The sequence below is a fragment of the Lampetra planeri genome, chromosome 1, assembly GCF_965212315.1.
Source record: "Lampetra planeri chromosome 1, kcLamPlan1.2.h2, whole genome shotgun sequence".
NCBI lineage: Eukaryota > Metazoa > Chordata > Hyperoartia > Petromyzontiformes > Petromyzontidae > Lampetra > Lampetra planeri.
In genome coordinates this window covers 13,236,144-13,257,427 of record NC_136107.1, presented here as the reverse complement: position 1 = coordinate 13,257,427, position 21,284 = coordinate 13,236,144, and the positions used below count along the sequence as shown (strand labels likewise).

Genomic DNA, 21,284 nt, shown 5'->3' with positions numbered 1-21,284 from the left:
GTGCATCATCATCAGGTATCGGCATCTAGTTCCATGGTTCGTGCGGATGCGATTTAGGGCTTTGGACCATACATTTCTGGGAAGTCTAGATTTGAAGCTTTCGTGACTGCAAGGAATCATCTTCTTAGGTTTTTTCGGTAAAGTCGCGTAGAAAGTACTTTCTACGTGACTTTACCGAAAAAAAACCTAAGAAGATGATTTCTGGGAAGATCGAAGCAAAACCCCAGGGATCCATCTTCTGCGTAGAATATTTCTGCAATAATTGAGTGGCGATTTTTCATTGGCACATCATCATCATCATCAAGTATCGGTATCTGGTGCCATGGTTCGTGCGGATGTGATTTAGGGCTTTGGGCAAAAGCAAAGTTTGTGGGTAATAATAGACATTTTCTCTACTTTTGAGGCATTAACATTCGGAAAATAACACTTACTACCCAGGAACAATTTTTTTTTTAAATATAATAATAGGGCTTTTCCCCTTTTTTCTGGCAACAAAACTGAAACCTTTTTACAAGGAATCATGTGTGCATTAACCACAATACTTGTGGTCAAAATGCAAACAAAAAACACTAATAATATATGCATTGTCCTTGAAACTGATTGGCCAGAGTGTGTTATATTATCAGAGTGTGTTTTTTGTTTGCATTTTGACCACACATATTGTGGTTAATGCACACATGATTCCTTGTAAAAAGGTTTCAGATTTGTTGCCAGAAAAAAGGGGGAAACCCCCTATTATTATATTTTGGTACTGGCAAAGGAGGTCTAATGTTGTAATATTATTTTTTTATTTAAAGCTTTCGTGACTGCAGGGATTCATCTTTTTGGTTCTTTCGGTAAAGTCACGTAGAAGGGAAATAGCACAGCCCTGGTCTTCACCTGAGGACGGCTGCTTGTGTTGTGGCCGAAACGTCGTGAGAATTTTATTTATTATGTTTATTATTTTATTATTTTCCTTCTTTCGGTAAAGTCACGTAGAAGGGAAATAATAAAATAATAATAATAACAATTCCCTTCTACGTGACTTTACCGACAGAAGGGAAATAATAAAATAAAAAAACATAATAAAATAAAATTATAATCAAATAATAATACTTTATTTTTTATTTTTTTATTTCCCTTCGACGTGACTTTACCGAAAGAACCAACAATATCATATTGATGTTGTTACACAATGCCAGTGGACAGCCCACGAGAGGGCGGTGTCTCCCAGCTCGCCCCTCACTCTCACCGCGGACCGAGGCCACGCCCCCCACACTCTCATCGCTGATCGAGGCCACGCCCCCCACTCATCGCGGACCGAGGCCACGCCCCCCACACTCTCGTCGCGGCCTGAGGCCACGCCCCCTCCATTCTCACCGCGGACCGAGGCCACGCCCCCCCACTCTCACCGCGAACCGAGGCCACGCCCCCCCACTCTCATCACGGCCCGAGGCCACGCCCCCACTCTCATCGCGGCCCGAGGCCACGCCCCCACACTCTCACCGCGGACCGAGGCCACGCCCCCCATCACCACTCGGCGGCCGGTGCCTCGTCGACCACCGCGGGGCATCGTGGAAGAGGTTTGGGGTGGTGGTGATGGTGGTGACCTCTCTCCTTTCCACATCGCAGATCATTCCTCGTGTGTCGGAGTCGAACATCGAGTGGACAACAAAGACGGTGTGGACGATACTCCCCGCTTCGATGTTTTTTCGCGGCGTTTGTGTGTTTGTGTTCGCTGCTTCTGTACGCCAAGGTTGTTGTTGTTCACCGTTGTTGTTGTTGTTTGTAACGCGAGTTTGTCGGTGTCACCGGAATCTGTTGCGGCGCCGAGGAGACGCATGGGGAGTAGCAGTCGAGGCAGGGCGTGTGCTGTGTGTTACAGTGAGTGTTACAGTGTGTGTGTTACAGTGTGTGTGTTGCAGTGACAGTGTTACAGTGTGTGTTACAGTGTGTGTGTTGCAGTGCTACAGTGTGTGTGTTGCAGTGCTACAGTGTGGGTGTTACAGTGACAGTGTTACAGTGTGTGTGTTACAGTGTGTGTGTGTGTTACGGTGTGTGCTGTGTGTGTGTTACAGTGTGTGTGTTACAGTGTGTGTTACGGTGTGTGCTGTGTGTGTGTTACAGTGTGTGTGTTACGGTGTGTGCTGTGTGTGTGTGCTACAGTGTGTGTTACAGTGTGTGCTACAGTGTGTTACAGTGTGTGCTGTGTGTGTTACAGTGTGTGCTGTGTGTGTTACAGTGTGTGTGTGTTACAGTGTGTGTGTTACAGTGTGTGTATGTGTTACGGTGTGTGTTACGGTGTGTGCTGTGTGTGTTACGGTGTGTGCTGTGTGCGTGTGTTACAGTGTGTGCTGTGTGTGTGTTACGGTGTGTGCTGTGTGTGTTACGGTGTGTGCTGTGTGTGTGTTGCTGTGTGTTACAGTGTGTGCTGTGTGTTACAGTGTGTGCTGTGTGTGTGTTACGGTGTGTGCTGTGTGTGTGCTGTGTGTGTGTTACAGTGTGTGCTGTGTGTGTGCTACAGTGTGTGCTGTATGTGTTACAGTGTGTGCTGTGTGTGTTACAGTGTGTGTGTTACAGTGTGTTACGGTGTGTACTGTGTGTGTTACAGTGTGTGTGTAACAACTACAGGGGCATCTCACTCCTCAGTGTGCCGGGTAAGGTCCTGGCAAGGATTATTCAACATCGCCTTGCTAGGCATGCTGAGGAGAGGCTTGCGGAGCCCCAATGTGGTTTCAGGAAAGGGCGGTCCTGCACAGATGCCATATTTTCTGTCCGTCTGCTACAGCAGAGGTGTAGGGAATTCCAAAAAGACCTACATCTCTGCTTTATTGACCTGGTCAAGGCCTATGATACCATCAGTAGGACTGGGCTCTGGGTTGTTCTTCGTGCTTTCGGAGTCCCTGACCCTCTGCTCACGATCATTAAGGACCTTCATGATGGTGAGCGGGCCCGGGTAAAACTACGTGGCCGGGAGTCGGAGCCTTTCCCTGTACACCTTGGGGTGCGACAGGGATGTCCTCTGGCTCCCACATTATTTAACATCTATTTCGACTGCGTAGTTCGTGAAGCCTTCAATAGCTGTACCGGGGGAATTACCATTTGGTACAGATACAATGGGAGGCTGATCGACGCCCGGGTGCGATCAAGGGATGGCTCCCTATTGGTCAACCACGTTATGTATGCCGATGATTTGGTAATAGCTGCTCATTCAGAAGAGGAGTTGGAGACGCTGCTGCTGAGACTGGAGCGTGCCACTAAGAGGTGGGGCCTTACCATCAGCCCCACCAAAACTAAGCACCTGCCTGGGTATTTTGTACCATCGGGCACTCCGCCCCCACAACTCCCAATCGGTGATGGGGCAGTTGTGGAGAGAGTAGAGAGTTTCCCATACCTGGGCAGTGTGCTCATGACCGGCTCCAGTTTATCAGCAGAGGTCTCACTCCGAATCAGTCGAGCGGCAATATCTTTTCATCGGTTGCGTAACGCTGTGTGGAAGCTACCTGGTCTGTCGCTCCGCACGAAGCTTCAGGTCTTCTCGGCCACGGTCATTCCCTCCCTTCTCTATGCTTGCGAAACGTGGACCCCCCTAGTGGAGCATCTTCGCCGGTTGGAAACATTTAGGCTGGCCTGCCTACGATCCATCCTGGGTTTAACCAGGCTGGATTGTGTGAGGAGCTCACAAGTCCTTGAAAGATCTGGGCAAAGTCCCATCAGTGAGCTCCTCCGGCAGGCAAGGCTGCGTTGGCTGGGTCATGTAGCCCGCATGCCCAGCCACCGCATGCCTAAACAGCTTTTGTTCGGCCGGATCGAGGGGGCTAAACGGGCGCGGCACGGGCTAGAGAAGAGATGGAGTGATGTGGTACAGGAGGACGTGGAGCTGAGTGGACTTGCCGATGACTGGTACCAGCGGTGTCAAGATCGGCCTCAGTGGAGGAGGCTCGTGAAGGACGCTACTGGGCAGTTGGAGGCAGTCGCCCTCCAACAACAACGGAGGGCGGAGGAGCGACGCTCACAACAACGAGCGGAGCGCCGGGTGGCTAAAGCACAGCAAGTTGGCACAGTAGGGGGCACAGGTGGTGCATCAGCCAGTCATCTCGGTCATCTCGGTCAGTCGACCCGTGGCACCTGGGTCTGCCCCGTGACCTCCTGCCAGCGGGCGTTCGACACTTCACGTGGCCTCAAGGTGCACATGGCCTGGCACAAGCGTCGTGGAGACGTCACCGCCACTTAGTGGCGAATGGCGGTTGTTGTTACAGTGTGTGTGTGTTACGGTGTGTGCTGTGTGTGTGATGATGAAGTGGTACACGATCTGCACCTGTCCTGGAGACCAGGGTTGGTGGATCACGTCGATGTATTTTGCTTCCAGAGCCACGAGGCTGCCAGGAGGCCAGGACAACAAATGGGTTCACGAACCCATCATTGCGGACTGGTTAGGACTATACACTCATCTTCGTGCTGATGAGATACTGTGCATCGAACCCGGACCGCTTAGCATGTTTGGCGACGTACGGTGCGAAAGAAGTTCAACATACGGTCCAGGGGTTGCTGCTGAAAATATGTACTCCCAAAAGGGCATAATAACAATGTATAAAATATATACATTTATATTTCATGTGGAAAGACAGATGTGTGGATGAGACATGTCTTTATATTTGTATATGTGCTCATCTTTTTTTTCGGGTACAATACTGTGGGTTCTTCCAACAAACTAAACTACTGTATTTTAGAATTAGATGACCAAACATCCGGTGCAGAACTTTACGAAAAAAAAGATCACGAGATCTTTTCAGCCACATACGGGACGTGCACTGCCATGGATGTTGAGGCATTTGTTTTCATGCAGAGGAGCTTCTAGTTTACTGTTGACCCTAGCCACCCCAGGAAGTATCGTGGTTATATAACCGCACAGCAGGACATGCGTGATTAGAAGCATTCTCACAAAAAAACATTTCAGATAAAAAAAGAGACCCCACAGCCATTAAGTGAGCTTTCTTGAGCTTTTCACTTTTAAGAGAGGGTCACATTTCATTTCTTGCACCAGGGCCCATGCCAAGCACACTCCTCTGTATCTCGGGATATAATTCTGAACAATTGGTAGGCTATGTAGAACTGGAATAAACTTACTCGGTGTTGGAGCAGGTACTCATAAGCAGCGGTGTATAGGTACGAAACCGAGGTTACAAAGAGATTATAGCAGAGATTGGAAAATCCTGACCTTTGCGTGCTTTGCACAGCCCGCAATTTCCTCCAAAACTCGGGCCTCTTCACGTGTAGGCATGTTCCATTACGTCCAATTTATGGACGGAATACATTCCGTGCCATTGTGTCATTCACTAACAATGGTAAGTTGGCAAGGCGATGTGTTTTGGATTTTTCATCAAGATGTGAATCATGCCCCCCCCCCCCCTCTGAGATAGCTCAGAGGGTATGTATTGTACAGATAATTATCAATCCTAAGTTAGAATTGTTCTATCTTCTACCTGTTGTTAAATGGCAATATTTAATGCTCCAGGTTGGTGAAACTGCATACCTTATTTCATGCACAACAGTGTGGACAACACATTTATTGTATTTGCAGGCACAAGCAACATATCACGTCATAGCAAGTACATATTACCTATGATGTATGGATCCGAAATGCGGATTTTATGTTTCATTACAAATACTGAAACGGCACAGAGAAACATGGAGTGATCCACGCTTGGAAATACATGAAGAGACAGACGGAGGAGAAGAATACATGAGTTAGGGAACACACGCAGGTTGAAGACATAGTATTTATACGTGACTTTACCGAAAGAACCAAAGAATAGTATTGACTGTTAAGAAAAATATGTGGCTAAAGGAGGTAACGGCCAGTGATTGAAAATAACGAGTGCCAGTACAAAAAAGTGAAGATAAAGCAATGAAATCGGTTTGCGTGCAATTGCTAGGTGGATTGCTATATCGCAGGATTGTGAAAGATGGTGACAGCTTGGGGAGGCCTTCATCCAGTAATGGATTGATCATTGCTGATGATGACTCATAACTTGGGCACCCAGATGTTTTGTTTGCGTGAGCGTGGATTGCACTCTGCTGATCTCTTTGTGTGCAGTCAAGCCGCCCTCCTCACTGCCGCTGAACTTGAGACTTTCTTGAGGCCATGGCGGAAATTCTGGCCTCGCTGTTGGAGGTGGCGGAGAAAGCGGCGAACATTGCGCGTGTCTGCCGTGCCGAGGAGGCACTCTTCAGCCTCCTGGTGGAGGAGAAGACGGGCGACGACAAGAACAAGAAGTTTCTGAGCGACTTCAAGACCTTGGCCGACGTGCTCATCCAGGAGGTCATTAAGCATTATGTGGGCAAGAAGGTGAGAGCGGTCATCATCAGGATTGGAATCTTCTTTGTCATCTTCATTGGTTTTAACTTAGTTTTGGACACTGATCTACAAAGACCTTAATATACAACTTACAAATATATACATCTAATTGAGGTATTTTTTGTGTAATTGGGAAAACTGCGGTGTTATGCAATGCCTTTCCGGACTTACAGGGTCTGCAGGAGGTGTGTCATTTCACGTGTATAAGGATTTGCGTTTATTAGGGACTTGAATACCAAGGCATCTACAGCATTCTTACAAAAACACAAAAAATGAGAAGGCAATATGACCAGGGCAACAAGGGGAAAGAAGCCACCTTTTTGTATATTTCATGTGATTGTGGATGGGCCAAACCTTTTGTAAGATTACTCGTAAATCACCATTGGAGCACGTATACCGTGTTCTCATGGCAAGAGGCAACTAGACTGATCGGCCCAGGTATGGCCCTGCATGGTTCGGATCTTGTCCCAATGCTTCATGAGTCGCACGTCTCTGTGGGTTTGGTGGCTCTTCTTCTTCCGTCTCCTTTACGACTTCCCGTCCTAACCCTCCACAGCCTGAAATAGGCTAAAATAGATGTACAGTCTATTTTAACAGGGTTTAGAATATGCTCACTTGGGTTAGGCCACGGGTCGGCAACCTGCTGCTCTAGAGCCACATGCGGCTCTTTAAGGACTGCTTCCTGATGTTATTTATGAAGGACCATCTTGTATTCACATGCATTGCGGCTTTTGAAATGTTGAGTTTTTTTACCGGATAACAAAAAAAACAGCTGCTCTTGTTATCATCCTTACCGACCCCTGGGTTTAGTGAAAGCAACTTAAAATCTGTCAAACATTTCTGCTGTCTTTTTCAAAACCAAAATACGGCCTGTTAGTTGATCATTGACTGCACATCCATTTCTTGTGACATCACCACTTGTAACATCACCACTCTATTTCGAGGGTGGCCTGCGTTAAGGCCAGCAGCACGCTTCTTAGATGTGAGCTGCATGGACTGGTAACAGAGAGGGTTCGGTGTCATGTCAGCCCATGTAACACTGTTGTGAGAATCCAGGCAGAGCTCCCTTGTTTGATTAATAATCCGGTCTGGCTCACTTTCCAGTGATATTGGACACATAAACACATTCCTGCGGAGGGAGCTGGTAGGAACGTTGGGTTACTCGGTCAATGGCCAGGGTCAACGGCGGCGTGGTGTATTCCGCAAATATGCCCGACTGTGAGGGCAGGCACAAGCCGGCGTGAGTAGGTTGAACGTCGAGTTTTATAAGGGCACAACGGGGTGACCAGCCCCTCCCCACCCAGCCCCACCCCTCCCACCCCCCATCCAGCCCCACCCTCTCCACCCAGCCCCTCCCCACCCTCCCCACCCAGCCCCTCCCCACCCAGCCCCACCCTCCCCACCCAGCCCCTCCCCACCCTCCCCTCCCCACCCAGCCCCTCCCTGCACGACGGACACAATAATCCCCTGTGGGCTGGTGTAACCAGGAGGTTCCTACCAGTATTAGTAGTTTGTGTGTTTCAGAGCCATAGCTATCAATCTCCTTGTTTGGAACTGCTGTAATATGAAAGAAATTCCCTCAAGCCCACTGTGTCCATTGTGTTTAGTTCCCAGGTCTGGCAGGGCACATTTATGGAGAAGAGAGCAACAAGTTCACTAATAGCTTGGGTAAGTTTTGCTTCGTAGTGCTTCCTGTGCTCATTGCAAATGTTGAAAGTAATTGCTTTGTTTAGCACTTGTTGTGTGTAAGCAGTTTTGTTTGGGTTCCTAATAATGTAAAAGTTATCGTGCTTGCTACAACATTCCATCCCACCCCGTTGTGCGCATACCACGATTATGAATGCCAACTAACAGGATTTATCTTCACAGTGGGCATGCAACTCTTCTCCTCTACAGCGATTCATTTAATTTTGCTTCTGGGTCACGATTCGATGAAAAACAATTATGTTTCTGATTGCACAGGTTTTTTAAATTTTTTCCAAGCAGTTTTGTTTTTCCAGAATATAATTTTTCGACCTCTGTTGCCACTGAGAATAATGTTCATCGCATGACAGTCAAACCGATATTTTCTAATTTCTCAGAGCTTGAATTTAGTCAATTTAAGTACAGGACCAAGTTTGTTGTTATGGCTGTTTTGTGCAATCATTGGTGACCAAGCTGAGACCATCAACTCATTACACTTGAGAAGCAATTTTAATTACAGGAGGCTGCTTGGATTTTAACCCAGGATATCAGCAGTGTCATCTCAGCACATTTGAGGCACCCAGCCATCTGAAGGATAGGTTTATATCGATGCATCGTTAACATGCCTGCCCACCAGCTGTGCTGCATTAATGCCTTTCACCTGAACGTACCCGCACGTGCACGCAGGTGAGACGGTATACATCGAGGTGTGCGCTACCCCCGCCGACACGGCGGAGTTGCTCACCCTCGTACTGGATGGGAACCACCAGGCCGCTCGCCTCCTCGCCGACGCCGTGCACTCTGACTCCGGGCTGGCGCCCGATCCCCGGTTGAAGGACATCGCCGTGAAGCTGGAGCCCGAGGACCTCGGGGTGTGGGTCGACCCCATCGGTAGGTGTAGCCCATGGGAGAGGATGAGCTTACGATCAAATTGCCTCGGATGTACTGGGTCTCGGCAGATCTCAGGTTGAGCCCGGTCAGAGTCTGGACTGCAGGCTGCCTGGGAATATCAGGTGCTGTAAGCTTCTACCGTGAGGTGGCCAGGAGATGTTAGTACAGCAGTGGATTGATTTGAATCTATCTGTGTTCAGTTTGTTGGATTACCTCCTCATATAGGTGGTTTGTTTCTCCAGATACTTCACTCCATGTCAGACAATCATAATTGGAATTGGCTGACATCTCAATATAAGGCCCTCCAGAAATAGGGTGCTGAGACTCATTTGGGGTTTCTAAGATCAATAATAGGCACACTAGCCTTTTGCCCGTCCAAGGACGGCTGTATTGCAGTAAATCTGAAACTTGCAAGCGAAAAGCAGACTGCGACGTGATATTAATTGCATTAATTTGTGTGCATTTTCTAAGGGCGCGGTGACACAGACCTATTTCATTTTAAGGTTATAATCCCTTGTTCATCATGACGTCCTTTTTACTTTGATGTCTCAACAGCGTTATGGAGATCGCGTGACGTGAGGCTTCTGCCTTTGTAGTGAGGGTTGTAAGTTGACGCCGAGGAGGGGGGAGGAGGCGCCTTGGCCCCGCATGTGGACTAACATCAGCCGCTAATTAAGTGACGTCAGCCGTTAATTATTATGAATGGGAGGACGTCACCTTATAATGATTATTAATGAGGGGGACTGTTCGATGTGGAGTGACTTCACCTGCTCATGATTATTAATAAGGAGGAGGGTGCTCTATGTGGAGTGACGTCACCTGCTCATGATTATTAATGAGGAGGGCTGCTCGACGTGGAGTGACGTCACGAGCATTGCACACAGACATTCTTGGCTCATAGTAGGTAATAATAATGGGCGGGGTGTCCATTTGGAGGACGTCACCTGTTCATGGATATTAATGAGGGTGGCTGGTCGATGTGGAGTGACGTCACGAGCGTTAAGGACAGACATTCCTGGGTGATTATAGTCGGTATTATTATTGTTCTTGTAATGTGTTGGGACTTAACCCTCAGAGGGACTATCAAGACCTATGTATCATGCGTTTCGTCAACATTTATCTTGGTAGCAAATTGTGAAAACATAACCCCTCTCATTTTGTCCGCATGATGCTCCAGCAAAAGCTGAAAAAGATAATTTCTTCGTGTAATGATGAGGGGACTTTATTTCTCTTCAAGCCACGTTTCTAACGAGAATCAATATTTGCCAAATGTACAAGTACTGTCGCTATACAGACTCCTTGTACCATCTTAAGTCTTTAATCCTATTTATATGTATGTATGTTGAAAGTCTTTTTCACCGTACATAGCCAACCATGCTAATAGGAGGTGCGGGGGAAGGACAACAAACTAAACACAAAAAGGTATACATTTTTTAGATTTAAAGCTTTCGTGACTGCAGGGATTCATATTCTTGGTTCTTTTGGTAAAGTCACGTAGAAGGGAAATAATAAAATAATACAAATATAAAACAATAAAATTCTCACGACGTTTCGACTGCAACACAAGCAATCATCATCAGGTGTGGAAAAAAATTCTTGCCGTGTTTTTCACACCTGATGATGATTGCTTGTGTTGCATTCGAAACGTCATGAGAATTTTATTGTTTTTTTTATTTTATTGTTTCCCTTATACGTGACTTTACCGAAAGAACCAAGAATACAAAAAGGTAGCTTAAGTGGTAGGCTTGTTATTTTTTGATTGCCAAAATAAAAACACATTTAGCTGTTAGCAGAAATACAATCGTAAAATTTGGCTTTAGTTTAGCAGTTAAATGTGAATGGTGGAGTGCCCACTTTTACATACATTTGACTGAAAAGATTTCCCATTGCAAATTACTTGTGCTTTGACATCTTTTAATGTAACATTTAGAATTTATGAATTCCAATTAACCTGTCCTCTATATTATTTATGAGTACCGCAGAGCATTTGGTTCTGTTTTTTTACCCCATTTAATTGCCTTAACTACCTGGGCTGCACAATGTTTTCCTCAAACTTCAATTCACTAAGAGTTGTTGTGTGGTTTATAATTGCACCGGGCAAAGTGCACAGCACTTGCCTGTGTATACAGTCCACAGCCTCGGCCTACAGTATTCTTATCATGAGGAAGTTTTATTGTTTACTGAAGCATAAAGTTAATAAAAACCAGTATTCATCAACATACCATTTAAGTCGACTTACTTACGAACACCTCAAAACTGCGAAACTCCTGTGGTCCAATTGAGGTATTGGGAAATATGTTGCTTTGCATACAGTTTTTGGTAAAAAAAAATGTGTTGACGTTTCTACTCATAACAAAGAAGCAAATTTGGCCCGAGAACATGTATTTCTCTTCGTTCGCCAAGATGTGATGTGAATATGACCACCTAAGGTATCAAAACGTCAGTCCTAACAATGTATTTATATGGTAAATAAGAGTGGATTATTTCATAACCCACTTGTTTAAGCTAGTTATATAATTTACTATTATTGGCCACGTGAAGAAATTAAAACCGCTAAATTGATGCAACGTAATGTGGGACTGACAAGTGAAATATCTGGTCTGGGTCGATGTTCTAATAGTCCTAAAACCTGATAAATGCCCATGTCCTATATGATAGAAAACCACTCTCATCGGTGGAGCCTCCACTTAAACTCGGGCACTTGACCCCTCCCCCAACATTTGTTTTAACCTAGGCACTGCCTCTTCTGAAATTAAGGACTGCCAATGCCCTATTTTGGCTATTCCCTTATTCCTCCCCTAATGGAAAAACGCATCTCTAGGCCAACAATGCAAGAAGAATGCTTATCAGGGGGTAATGTGGCCCTATAGGAAAGCGCCATAGAACTCAGTGGGCCGTAATGCAGTCAGCATATGAATTAGAATCTTCATTTATCCTGGAGGCACTGCTATTGATGAATCGGCAGTAGACTACGCAGGTTTGAGTGATGGATCGTGAGGTACGAAATCTCCTTCTGCGTTATGCAATCACCTGTCCTGCAGCTGGATACCTGCATGAATATCAAGTAGCGATGTGGTCGGTCCCAGAAAATCTCGGTGACTGCAACTACCCGGATGCAAACCTCTGCTCTCAACCTGTGCCTTCCACCCCAGAATGATTTATTTTCGCTTCCTCTGCATGTGATATAAAGTAAATTAACAGGCTAAGGGGATTGTTTAATCACTTTAATGAAATAACTATTTAATTCGTCCACTGCTGTGCTTTGTAGATAGATAATTGTATTTCAATAGAATGTCTTCACAATGTTAAACATGGATCAGTTTAGACTTCACAATTTCCAATAAAAACCATAATCCACCGTGTAATTTTGGGCATGCCTGGTAAATGATATATCTCTCAAGTGTGCTAAATGCAAAATATTTACAATTTAAGTATAAGAACCAAATATATATTTAAAAAAAATAAAAACACAGTTTTAGTCACTTGCTTTTTTCTTGCTCTGTTTTGACATGTCGTAAGAAAACGCATTATTCACTGTGCCTGTATAGCCTAGAGAGCCTGCTGTTTTGCCAACTGTGTGCCTAGGGACGTCATGGGAAATGAGACGTCGGTTTCCATTGAAGCACGCGTGTACGCCTACAATTTCTGCAGTGGCAGTTCAGAGTGCAGCTGTCTTTACAAACAGCACTGTATCCCCAACCCTTAGCTGACCCATTTTTTCCACACAAGTTATGCTGTGCCCATTAATACGCACCCATGTTTGTGCTGCCCTGCGAGCCCCGAAGCCAAATAACTCTGAATATACCCAACCTCATCGGATCTCAGAAGCAAAGCGGAGTTAAGCCTGGTTAGTACTTGGATGGGAGACCACCAGAGAATAGCTTGTGTCGTGATGTTCATGTGCCTGTGAAGTGGGGAGCGGGAGCGCGCTGCGCTACGAACCTGGCGACCCGGGTTCGATTCCCGCTCATGGCCAACACCCAGTGACGATTACTTGAACCGGTCCTGGGCCTCCCTCAGGTCGACTCAGCCTCAAATGAGTACCTGGTACGATGTGTAAACATTGCCATTAGGGAGACAAAGGCGGTCAGGCGTAGCGTTGGCCACCCACCCCCTTGTGTGCTGTGCCGGCCTTCATAGGTGCCCGCTAACAGCACTTGCCCATACAGTCTGTTACAGGCTATACGGGGGATCTGTCTTTTTGTGCATGTCAGGTAGCCAGGATAAGGCAGGATAGTAATGGATTGAATCTCTCTGTTAAGGTTTGAGTGTTCTGTCCCATATGCACAGTTTCCTGGGTATGCCCGTTCTCTTGGCTACGTACGATGCGAAAAAGAAGTTCAAAATACATCTGTACGCGAATGATATTGGCTAAACATCCCTTAATGTGGAGCCCTCCAGAGTCCTGACACTAAGTCTTTCCTGGGTAAATAGATAAATGGTGTTTACAAGTAAAGAAAACATTTGTTCAATGCAGTAACAGGCATAATTTCGGTCAAATGTGGCAATCAGAATACAATACTTTATATGCAGATACTTTAAAATTATACTTTTAAAGCTTCATTAGAAAGTCAGACTTGCTAACTTGATACCACTTAGCTTCTCTGGCAAATTATTTTTGTGGGAACGTTAAGTACAATATTTACAGGGTGTCCCCAATGTAGTGTTATCCCCATCATATAACTTTTACAGGATATGATTATAACTGACAGGTAACATGATAGAATGTTGCTCTGATATTAAAACATTATTGCGGGGGACGTACATTTTACACCGAATTCATAGCATTCATGTTTAACCATGCAACGTCTCGTCCATTAGGTCAGTGTTTGTCATTCTCATGACAAAGGATAATCTTACACCATATTCTATATCACATTTTACTTTTATCTACCATTATACTACCTGTTACAAGCGTAACAAACAAGCACAGGTAAACCAAACACAAACTTGGTAATATTGCGGTAACATGACCATTGTCTGCACACTTGTGTAGTTGTAAGCAGCACGCAGACCCTAAACAATACTTTGATTTATCTATAGCAGGGGTGTGGAACCTATGAGCCAAATCCAGGTCACGACTTCAATTTATGTAGCCCAATGCCACATGAAGCCTACCGCTTTGAAACAACCCGTAATTGATGTTTATTTGCCACTGCAAGCGTCTTACTGTCTTTTCGACCGAGCAACATTGTGTTTAAACTTCATGCCACTTCGTCACCGGTTATCTTTTAAGTATGTCTGAGCACGCAGTCGATGCATACCGACCTCGGATGATCAACGTTTACTGTCAATTGATGTGTGGCCCCCCAAAGCTATTTGAAAGTCCGATTCAGGAATGAAAATGTTCCACACCCATGCAGAGCAGCAACTACAATTTCACATTCAGGTGGTAAAGCCAGATAACCGCGTCAGGAGCAGCAGAATGTATTGTTGTAATGTCTCCTTGGTATTTGTGGATCGGGCATTGCGTCATTATTTGTTATATGGTCTATTCTGGATGACCACCGTTACACTCAAGAGTTTTAAAAATTTCCATTTGTGCATCAGATATCTGCATCTGCCATGGTTTGTGCGTGTGCGGTTTCGGGTGTATCATGAGCTCCGTGGAAGATCAAACCCAGGGATTTTCTGTTTTGGGTCTTTCACACCCATAATCTATAGCTACAATTCATAGCTGCAAATATTTTCACGAACATGTTTTCTCCTGGGGACGTGTGCACGCGTGCTTGACCAGACTCGACGAACCAGTACATCGAGGGTGCGTCAGATGACAAGGGCAGAGGCGGGGTGTTCGAGCACGGTCTGCAGTGCGTCACCGTTCTCGTTGGGGCGTACGGGAGGCACGACGGCCTGCCCATTATGGGCGTTGTCAACCAGCCCTTCGTCATGAGGGACCCGCACACCGGCAGGTGAGGGCACACTCTCTCTCGGCGCACGTAGGCCTCGCCAATTGGTTCTTCGAAACCTCTCACTCGTGCTGTGATTGGGATGTATTGTGAGAAGGGAGGATGTGTTAGGAAATGTGGGGGGTTTTACAGGTCGATGTGTTTCAGTGAAAGATGATGTATCATGTGTTTATTTTATTGTGGTGATAATAACCAGTGCACACACATGCCATTCCATGAGTTACAGGTGACATTTGCCACTGAATTGTTTTGCTCTTGGGAATCATATTACTGTAGTCTCTGGATTACCACATGATCCAGAGTTAAGACACATGCCAAAATCGTACATGGTGTCAAAAAATCTATACAAATATGGTCACATACAACTACCGGATTATAAGATGGTAGGTATGTATACGTCTCATAATCGCAGAATTATTGTAAGAATAATAATCATGCTCTTTACTAAAAAATGAGGATTCTGCACTGAAATGTTTGACCAATTCTCATGACTTTTTGGAATGTGGGAGAAAATTGGAGTATTCACCAAGCAAACGAGGAGGTAACACTCTCCACAGATATATTCAGCAATCTATTGCTCTACTGCCATGTCCTGGCTACCTTACAGCCCAAGCCAAAACCACATGTTTTGACAATACGAGGCACAAGCCTGCTTGGCTTGTGGGAATCTGATGATTTTTTTAAATTAATTTATAAAACATAGAATGATGTAAAGAGGGACATTGACTCTTAACACACAGTACTCTAAAATTCAGGGCACATTGCAGGTTCTAAATGGTTTGTCAAGGAGTGTATATATATATACACCTTCATTCATTGTGTGCACTTGAAACTGGTCAGAGGTGGTCTCTATAAATAATGCTGTTCATGTACTGCATGCCTTACTTGCATGAGGCAGCAACATTTTTCCTGATCTTAAATTATGGGAAACTACAGCAGTGTCAATCATGACTGATGCTTCATTCACAAAGTATTTGTGCATTGAAATAATTGCAGTCTACAGAGTTGGCAGTAATAGATTATAAATGTGTAAAAATGTACACATTTTATTTGAATATAGTAAGTGCAATGCACCACACTTTAACAGCAATGATCAAACCACTGCTGGATAAAGGTCTCACCAAGCCATTACCAGTCCATCTATTTCTTGAGCAAGAGCCGATTTGATAGCTCCGTCTCCATGGTGTGTGTTTTATCAAGTTCAGTTTTCAAAAATACTCCGGTCTGTTCTTGTCTGCCTTTTTAATACATCAAATTGATTCCGATCTGATAATAAAAAACAGCAGAATGTACATATATAATATACATTATGTATGTTGAATAACTGTGAATAAGCCAATCAATAATAGATATCCATTATAATTTATATGAATACATTAACTCACTTCCCCCTCTTATCTTTGCACTTGATTTGCTCACAAGTGATGACATCACATTTATCTCTTTATTTAAGACCGAAACAGGAGGATCTCTCCACAATTCTGGCTGTCGCTTGATGAGGCTGGTTGCAATTACTGGTGAAACGTCGTACTCGAATTGTAAATGTTGTGGATTTACTCTCCTACACACCGGTGTGTTTACGTGACTAACCTTACTAATTGGCTGTCGGGTGGTGGCGGGTTTAACGACACATTTATAATTACGCGTTCTAATCCAAAAAAACCTAGATTATAGGTACTCTGATATGTTTTCCAGTTGTCTTTCCCAACCCATATCAACAAATGTTTAGCCAACTTAGTTGTACGTGACTTTTTTTTGCTCTAATTTATCTTGAGCCCAACGTTGCAACTTTTTTAATCGGTTCTGCGATCATTTCCTGTAGTTCATATTTAAATGTTATTATGACAAACACCACCCCCAAACCCTCTCGGTTCTCACCCGGGCCCAGTGATTTGTTGTTTGGTTCTGTGTGCCCTGAAGATCAAGCAAGCTTAGGTGTGCTGGAGAGTGACAAAGCTTGGGAAGCACTGCTGTAGAGACTCTCGAGAACTCCCTCTAGTGGAGGCCCTGCCAACCAACAGTGCTTTGAGCAAATACTTGCAGCACTGCACCCGTCACCTTTTACACCATTGACTAATATCAAATATTAAACTGCTGTTCTCTTGTTATTGTGGTGTCGCTGCAAGGTGGTCAGGCAAAGGCTTCTGGGGCCTGTGTTACGACGGGGTACGCGTGAGCTCCATCCAAGGCCCTCCCCACTCGGTGGACCTCTCCGTGGTGATGAGCGGCAGCGAGGGCAAGCACGTCAGGTTAGCGATGGGGAAGCTGTGCGGTGGCGATAGCGAACGTGTCCGGCTGGTGGCCGGTGCCGGCTACAAGGCGCTGTGCGTGGCCGAGGGCTTCGTCTCGGCTTACGTGTGCACCAAGCCCAAGACCACGTATGCCTGGGACAGCTGCGCCCCCCACGCGGTCCTGCGATCCCTGGGGGGCGGCGTGGCCAACCTGCGGCGTTGCATGGCGTCGTTCCGGCAGGGCGTCGCTGAGAGAGGCGAAGAAGGGAAGGAACCCCCGCAGCTTGTCTACCACCAGCCCTTCCCGAACGGTAAAGGGGCTGAGATGTGGGCCAATATGGATGGATTTGTGGCCTACCGGTCACCAGCTGTGCTGCAGGCGGCATTGTTGGCCTTGGCGGAGTGCGAGCGAACCTGAGCACTCGCCTTGCAATTGTTCCCCTCTGGTACTGTAGTGTGGCGTGTCGACTTTTTTCCGTAACAATGCCTCCATCAGCTACGGTTTATTGCCGTTTTCTACACGAGACAATTCTGTTGCTTGGGTCATGTTCTATTGGGTGCTAGAGCTAAGTATGACCTTTGAGCTTGGAAACTTTGACTGAACTTTGTCCTTGTTAGTGTATTTTTCACGTACATAACTGTTCTTTTTGATTAGGAAAGAAAGTTACTTGTTTAATTGGAAAAAAGTTATATTCTTCTCATAAGCTGATTTGTAATATCTGTCAGTACTGAAATTTTTTTGCTAAATTTAAAAGGGTTGGCTTAGGTGGCTTAGGCACACGCCTGTAATCCTGGGAGCAAGAGTATGTGGTTCACATATTTATTTTAAACTCAAAAACCGACAAGGTTACGAGGTGGCTAGATGGTAGCACAGAAAGTGGATTAATGAGCCCACCTGTGCAGATCCTGGTATGCTTTGTGAGGTATCACCATGCACTCTAGTTTTCCTCCCATATGTAGCAAAACACTACTTTAAAATGAATTTTCTGAACATCCCAATGCAGGACCTTCCTAAAAAGTCTTTCAAATACTAAACACGTTCTACTTTGAACATGAGGCGGTATGACCACAACCACTGCATTGCGATGTCATTCGGAGCACAGTATTAGTATGGCTGAGCTCAGACTGTATGGATCGCATGTAGAAGTGGTCTCTTCATTGAAGGGCCTCCTGTAAAAAAAGCAATATGTACAGCCCTTTGTCAATCCACTCCTGGATGATGGCCTCCCCAAACCTGTGCTGGTCATGAAGCTTATTTGACCATATTTCACCATCCTGGTCAGTGGGTTGAAGGCATGGAAAATAGATGTGGAAGCATATAAAGTAATGTGCAACAATGGAGGTTCCTGCACTGCCTACCATGCAGCGCCCCGGCCTATAATACCTGTTATGCACGGTGGTCGCTCATCCAAAAACTATCCAGGCTCAAGCTTGCTTAGCTCTGAGACGTGATGAGGTGCATTCTGGGTGACATAATGAGTAAAAAGTCTCATGTATTCAAATAGAAAATGTATGGCGACTTCGATGTCCTCCCATTACACGATATTGATATTTGAATGTGGTATTTTTTTGCCTATTACATTTGCACATTTGTTTGCATACAATACATGTAAATGCAGTTAAATGTACATATTCAGGAACACACTCGGGTGATGTTGTATGGAACTGGCGGTGAGTGTTGAGAATACGCTTACTAAAGATGTGACATTGACCGATTATTGGACTATTTTTAGAACCTCGTAATTTTCCCCTAAATATCAAAATACTATCTTTATAAATTAAAGGGGTGACTGCATTTTAAGAAAAGTTACTTAATGAAAAATAAGGTGCAAGTCTATTCTATTCTACATTGTGTATTGTATAACATTTTATTATTCACTAGCTTTACTACCCGGCTTCGCCCGAGAATTGGATTGTCTTGGATTAATACACGGCCTACGTGGAGGGTGGGGGGGGAATGCATGACGTCAGCAGGCACACTGCGTGACGCTGCTGCATGCGGGTGACATCACAGATGTGACGTCACCGCTCACTTTCCGTGCAAAATATATCCATTATTGCACTACCCCCCCCCCCCCCCCAATACAAAAGTCTATTTTTTTATACTTTTGCATTGTGTACAGTCTGGAAGCTACCCACATGCCAAATTTCAAGTTTGTTGCATGTTGGAAAGTATGCTAAACATTTCGAACACACATTCACAAATTTCACTTATATATAGATGGTCCATGGTCGGTCCTCTTCTGGGTGAAGGCCTCCCCACACGTCTAAGTCATTGACGATGTCTGACCATATATTTGACCACACTAGTCGGTGAGAGTTGGGGATGGAGGGTCCAAGACTGATTCAGATACCATACGCCACTCGTGTGCTCGCTGTGGCGAGTTATCAAAATCTAGTCGCGTGGTTCATGGGTCAATGTTGTGCCACTGCTCCACCCCATATTTGATCAAAGTGTCTCATATACAGTCATTGACTAAATGCACATATAAAGCAGCTAAAGTTATATATGTGTATCTGTTCTCTTATCAAAAGGGGTAGTCCCATTATCGTCAATTCTCGAGTGCTTTCATGTCTCAATTCTTTGAGGTTTATCACAGCACGGGTGCTATCCAGTGCTTTTTTAATATATGTATTTTATATTAATACTCCATATAACTGCTGCTGTAGACTACACTGAGTTTGACAAATATTGGTATATAACATGACTGAATGTAAAAGTAAATAGCCAAGTTTATAATTTCCTCTCCTGTTGAGATATTTATGTTCAGGTTAATGAGCCTTTTTTTATTAACTCGTTAAGTGCGTGCACACAAGGTAGACATTGCACAGAAAACTTTGGCAAGGTTTTTAAGCCCAACGTATTACCCCTAATTCCGTTTTACATATTTGTGCTTTTATGGGTGGGGAAAATAGACCTGAATGCAGTACTTGTGGAAATGTATATTTAACTTCTTTCGCACCGTACTTGGCCAACCATGTTAATCGGAAGTGCATTGATTACCTGTTTTAACCTGGAGTCCAGGGTAATTAAAGATAATGAATGTCTACTTGTGACATTTTAATGCAAAATTCATTTGAGCGTTCCTTTTAACAGCTATTTCTTACGTGATAAACGTGCCTCTGTCGTTAATCACTCAGGCATGTGAAAACCATACATGCCTTATTTTTTTTAAGTCATGGATTTGGACTTGTATTGCTTTTTTCTCACATTCGACAATTATGGGTTAAGGTCTTGTCAAACAATGCATGCAGAAAGTTGCATATACTGTACTTGGCATAATCATAACGAGTTGAGACAAATGGAAGGCACCGTAATGCTTCCTTTTGGGGAGGCAAGGCTTGGGTAAGGACGAGGAATTCCAAAGGAGCTGCCTGACTGAAGAATTCCAGCTGTGCTGCCTGGCTACATGAGCTCCAACCTCCCTCTTTGTCCAACTCTTGCCTCTCCTACTCTCTTACCTCCACCTGTGTGGCAGCTCACACAAAACAACTCGCATCTTTACTATGACGATGCAGTAACATGACATTTTAATATGTTGACTGGTTTTCAGAGATATGTGTCGCTGTTTAAATAAATTTTTGGACAAGGCATATTCTATCTGTTCGTCATTTTTTTTGTTAATGCAGTCGTAGTACAGAAGCCATTTAGCACCATTTATTTCAGTGTTTTGTAACCTGCGATTCACAAGGCTTGTGGGAAGTGGTCTGCGGAACTGTTGTAGATTTTTTTTTTCTTCACAAAACCAAATGTAGATTTCCCATTGTACAACTTCGCTGTTATATAAAAAATAAATCGAATTCATTGTTTTCATTAATATTTAAGTGCTTTGAGAGCAGTTTAAATTTCGAAAAACATTTTACTGGTGCACGGTGAGGTGACCCACACAGAATGTGTTAAGCTTGAAAGTGTTGCGCAGGTCGAGAAAGATTGGGGACCAATGCTTTTAGGCATCTGAATGTCAGTGAACTCCAAGGCAGGTTCATCAGCTGAAACACTGTTCAACTTGCATGCTTGTATGGTTTGTTTGCAATGGGATTTTATTTACATATGTTTGTAAAATTTTGTATAATGGAAATACAATTTTATATACCAATGCATAATCACGAATGTATGTATCATGACTCACATTGTGAATAATAAAATACTCAACATATCCTCTTCGCATTCCTTATTTGGTTAATTTTGCTTCGTGACTTTATCACCGTAAATTTCTATGTGATCACAAATTT

At 44.6% G+C, this 21,284-nt stretch overlaps 1 protein-coding gene across 2 annotated transcripts; it reads left to right on the top strand.

The window, feature by feature from the left end:
* Nucleotides 1–1,519: 1,519 nt before the first annotated feature.
* On the top strand, nucleotides 1,520–21,209 carry INPP1 (inositol polyphosphate-1-phosphatase). 2 transcript variants are annotated; one of them, XM_078593995.1, is made up of 7 exons: nucleotides 1,570–1,659; nucleotides 4,349–4,411; nucleotides 6,077–6,328; nucleotides 7,945–8,005; nucleotides 8,708–8,911; nucleotides 14,649–14,823; nucleotides 16,947–21,209. In XM_078593995.1, exons 3-7 carry the CDS (start codon nucleotides 6,125–6,127, stop codon nucleotides 17,467–17,469), a joined length of 1,167 nt encoding a protein of 388 aa, XP_078450121.1. In that variant the 5' UTR covers nucleotides 1,570–1,659; nucleotides 4,349–4,411; nucleotides 6,077–6,124; the 3' UTR covers nucleotides 17,470–21,209. The 2 variants fall into 2 exon arrangements, with proteins under 2 accessions (XP_078450111.1, XP_078450121.1); XM_078593985.1 differs by lacking the exon at nucleotides 4,349–4,411 and having other exon boundaries at nucleotides 1,520–1,659.
* Nucleotides 21,210–21,284: the final 75 nt, after the last annotated feature.

Excerpts from the sequence above, each read along its gene's own strand:
- INPP1 (XM_078593985.1), top strand. The coding sequence starts at position 6,125 with ATGGCGGAAATTCTGGCCTCGCTGTTGGAGGTGGCGGAGAAAGCGGCG. Across the intron at positions 8,006-8,707 it reads CAAGTTCACTAATAGCTTGG|GTGAGACGGTATACATCGAG; the intron begins GTAAGTTTTGCT and ends ACGTGCACGCAG. Across the intron at positions 14,824-16,946 it reads AGGGACCCGCACACCGGCAG|GTGGTCAGGCAAAGGCTTCT; the intron begins GTGAGGGCACAC and ends TGTCGCTGCAAG.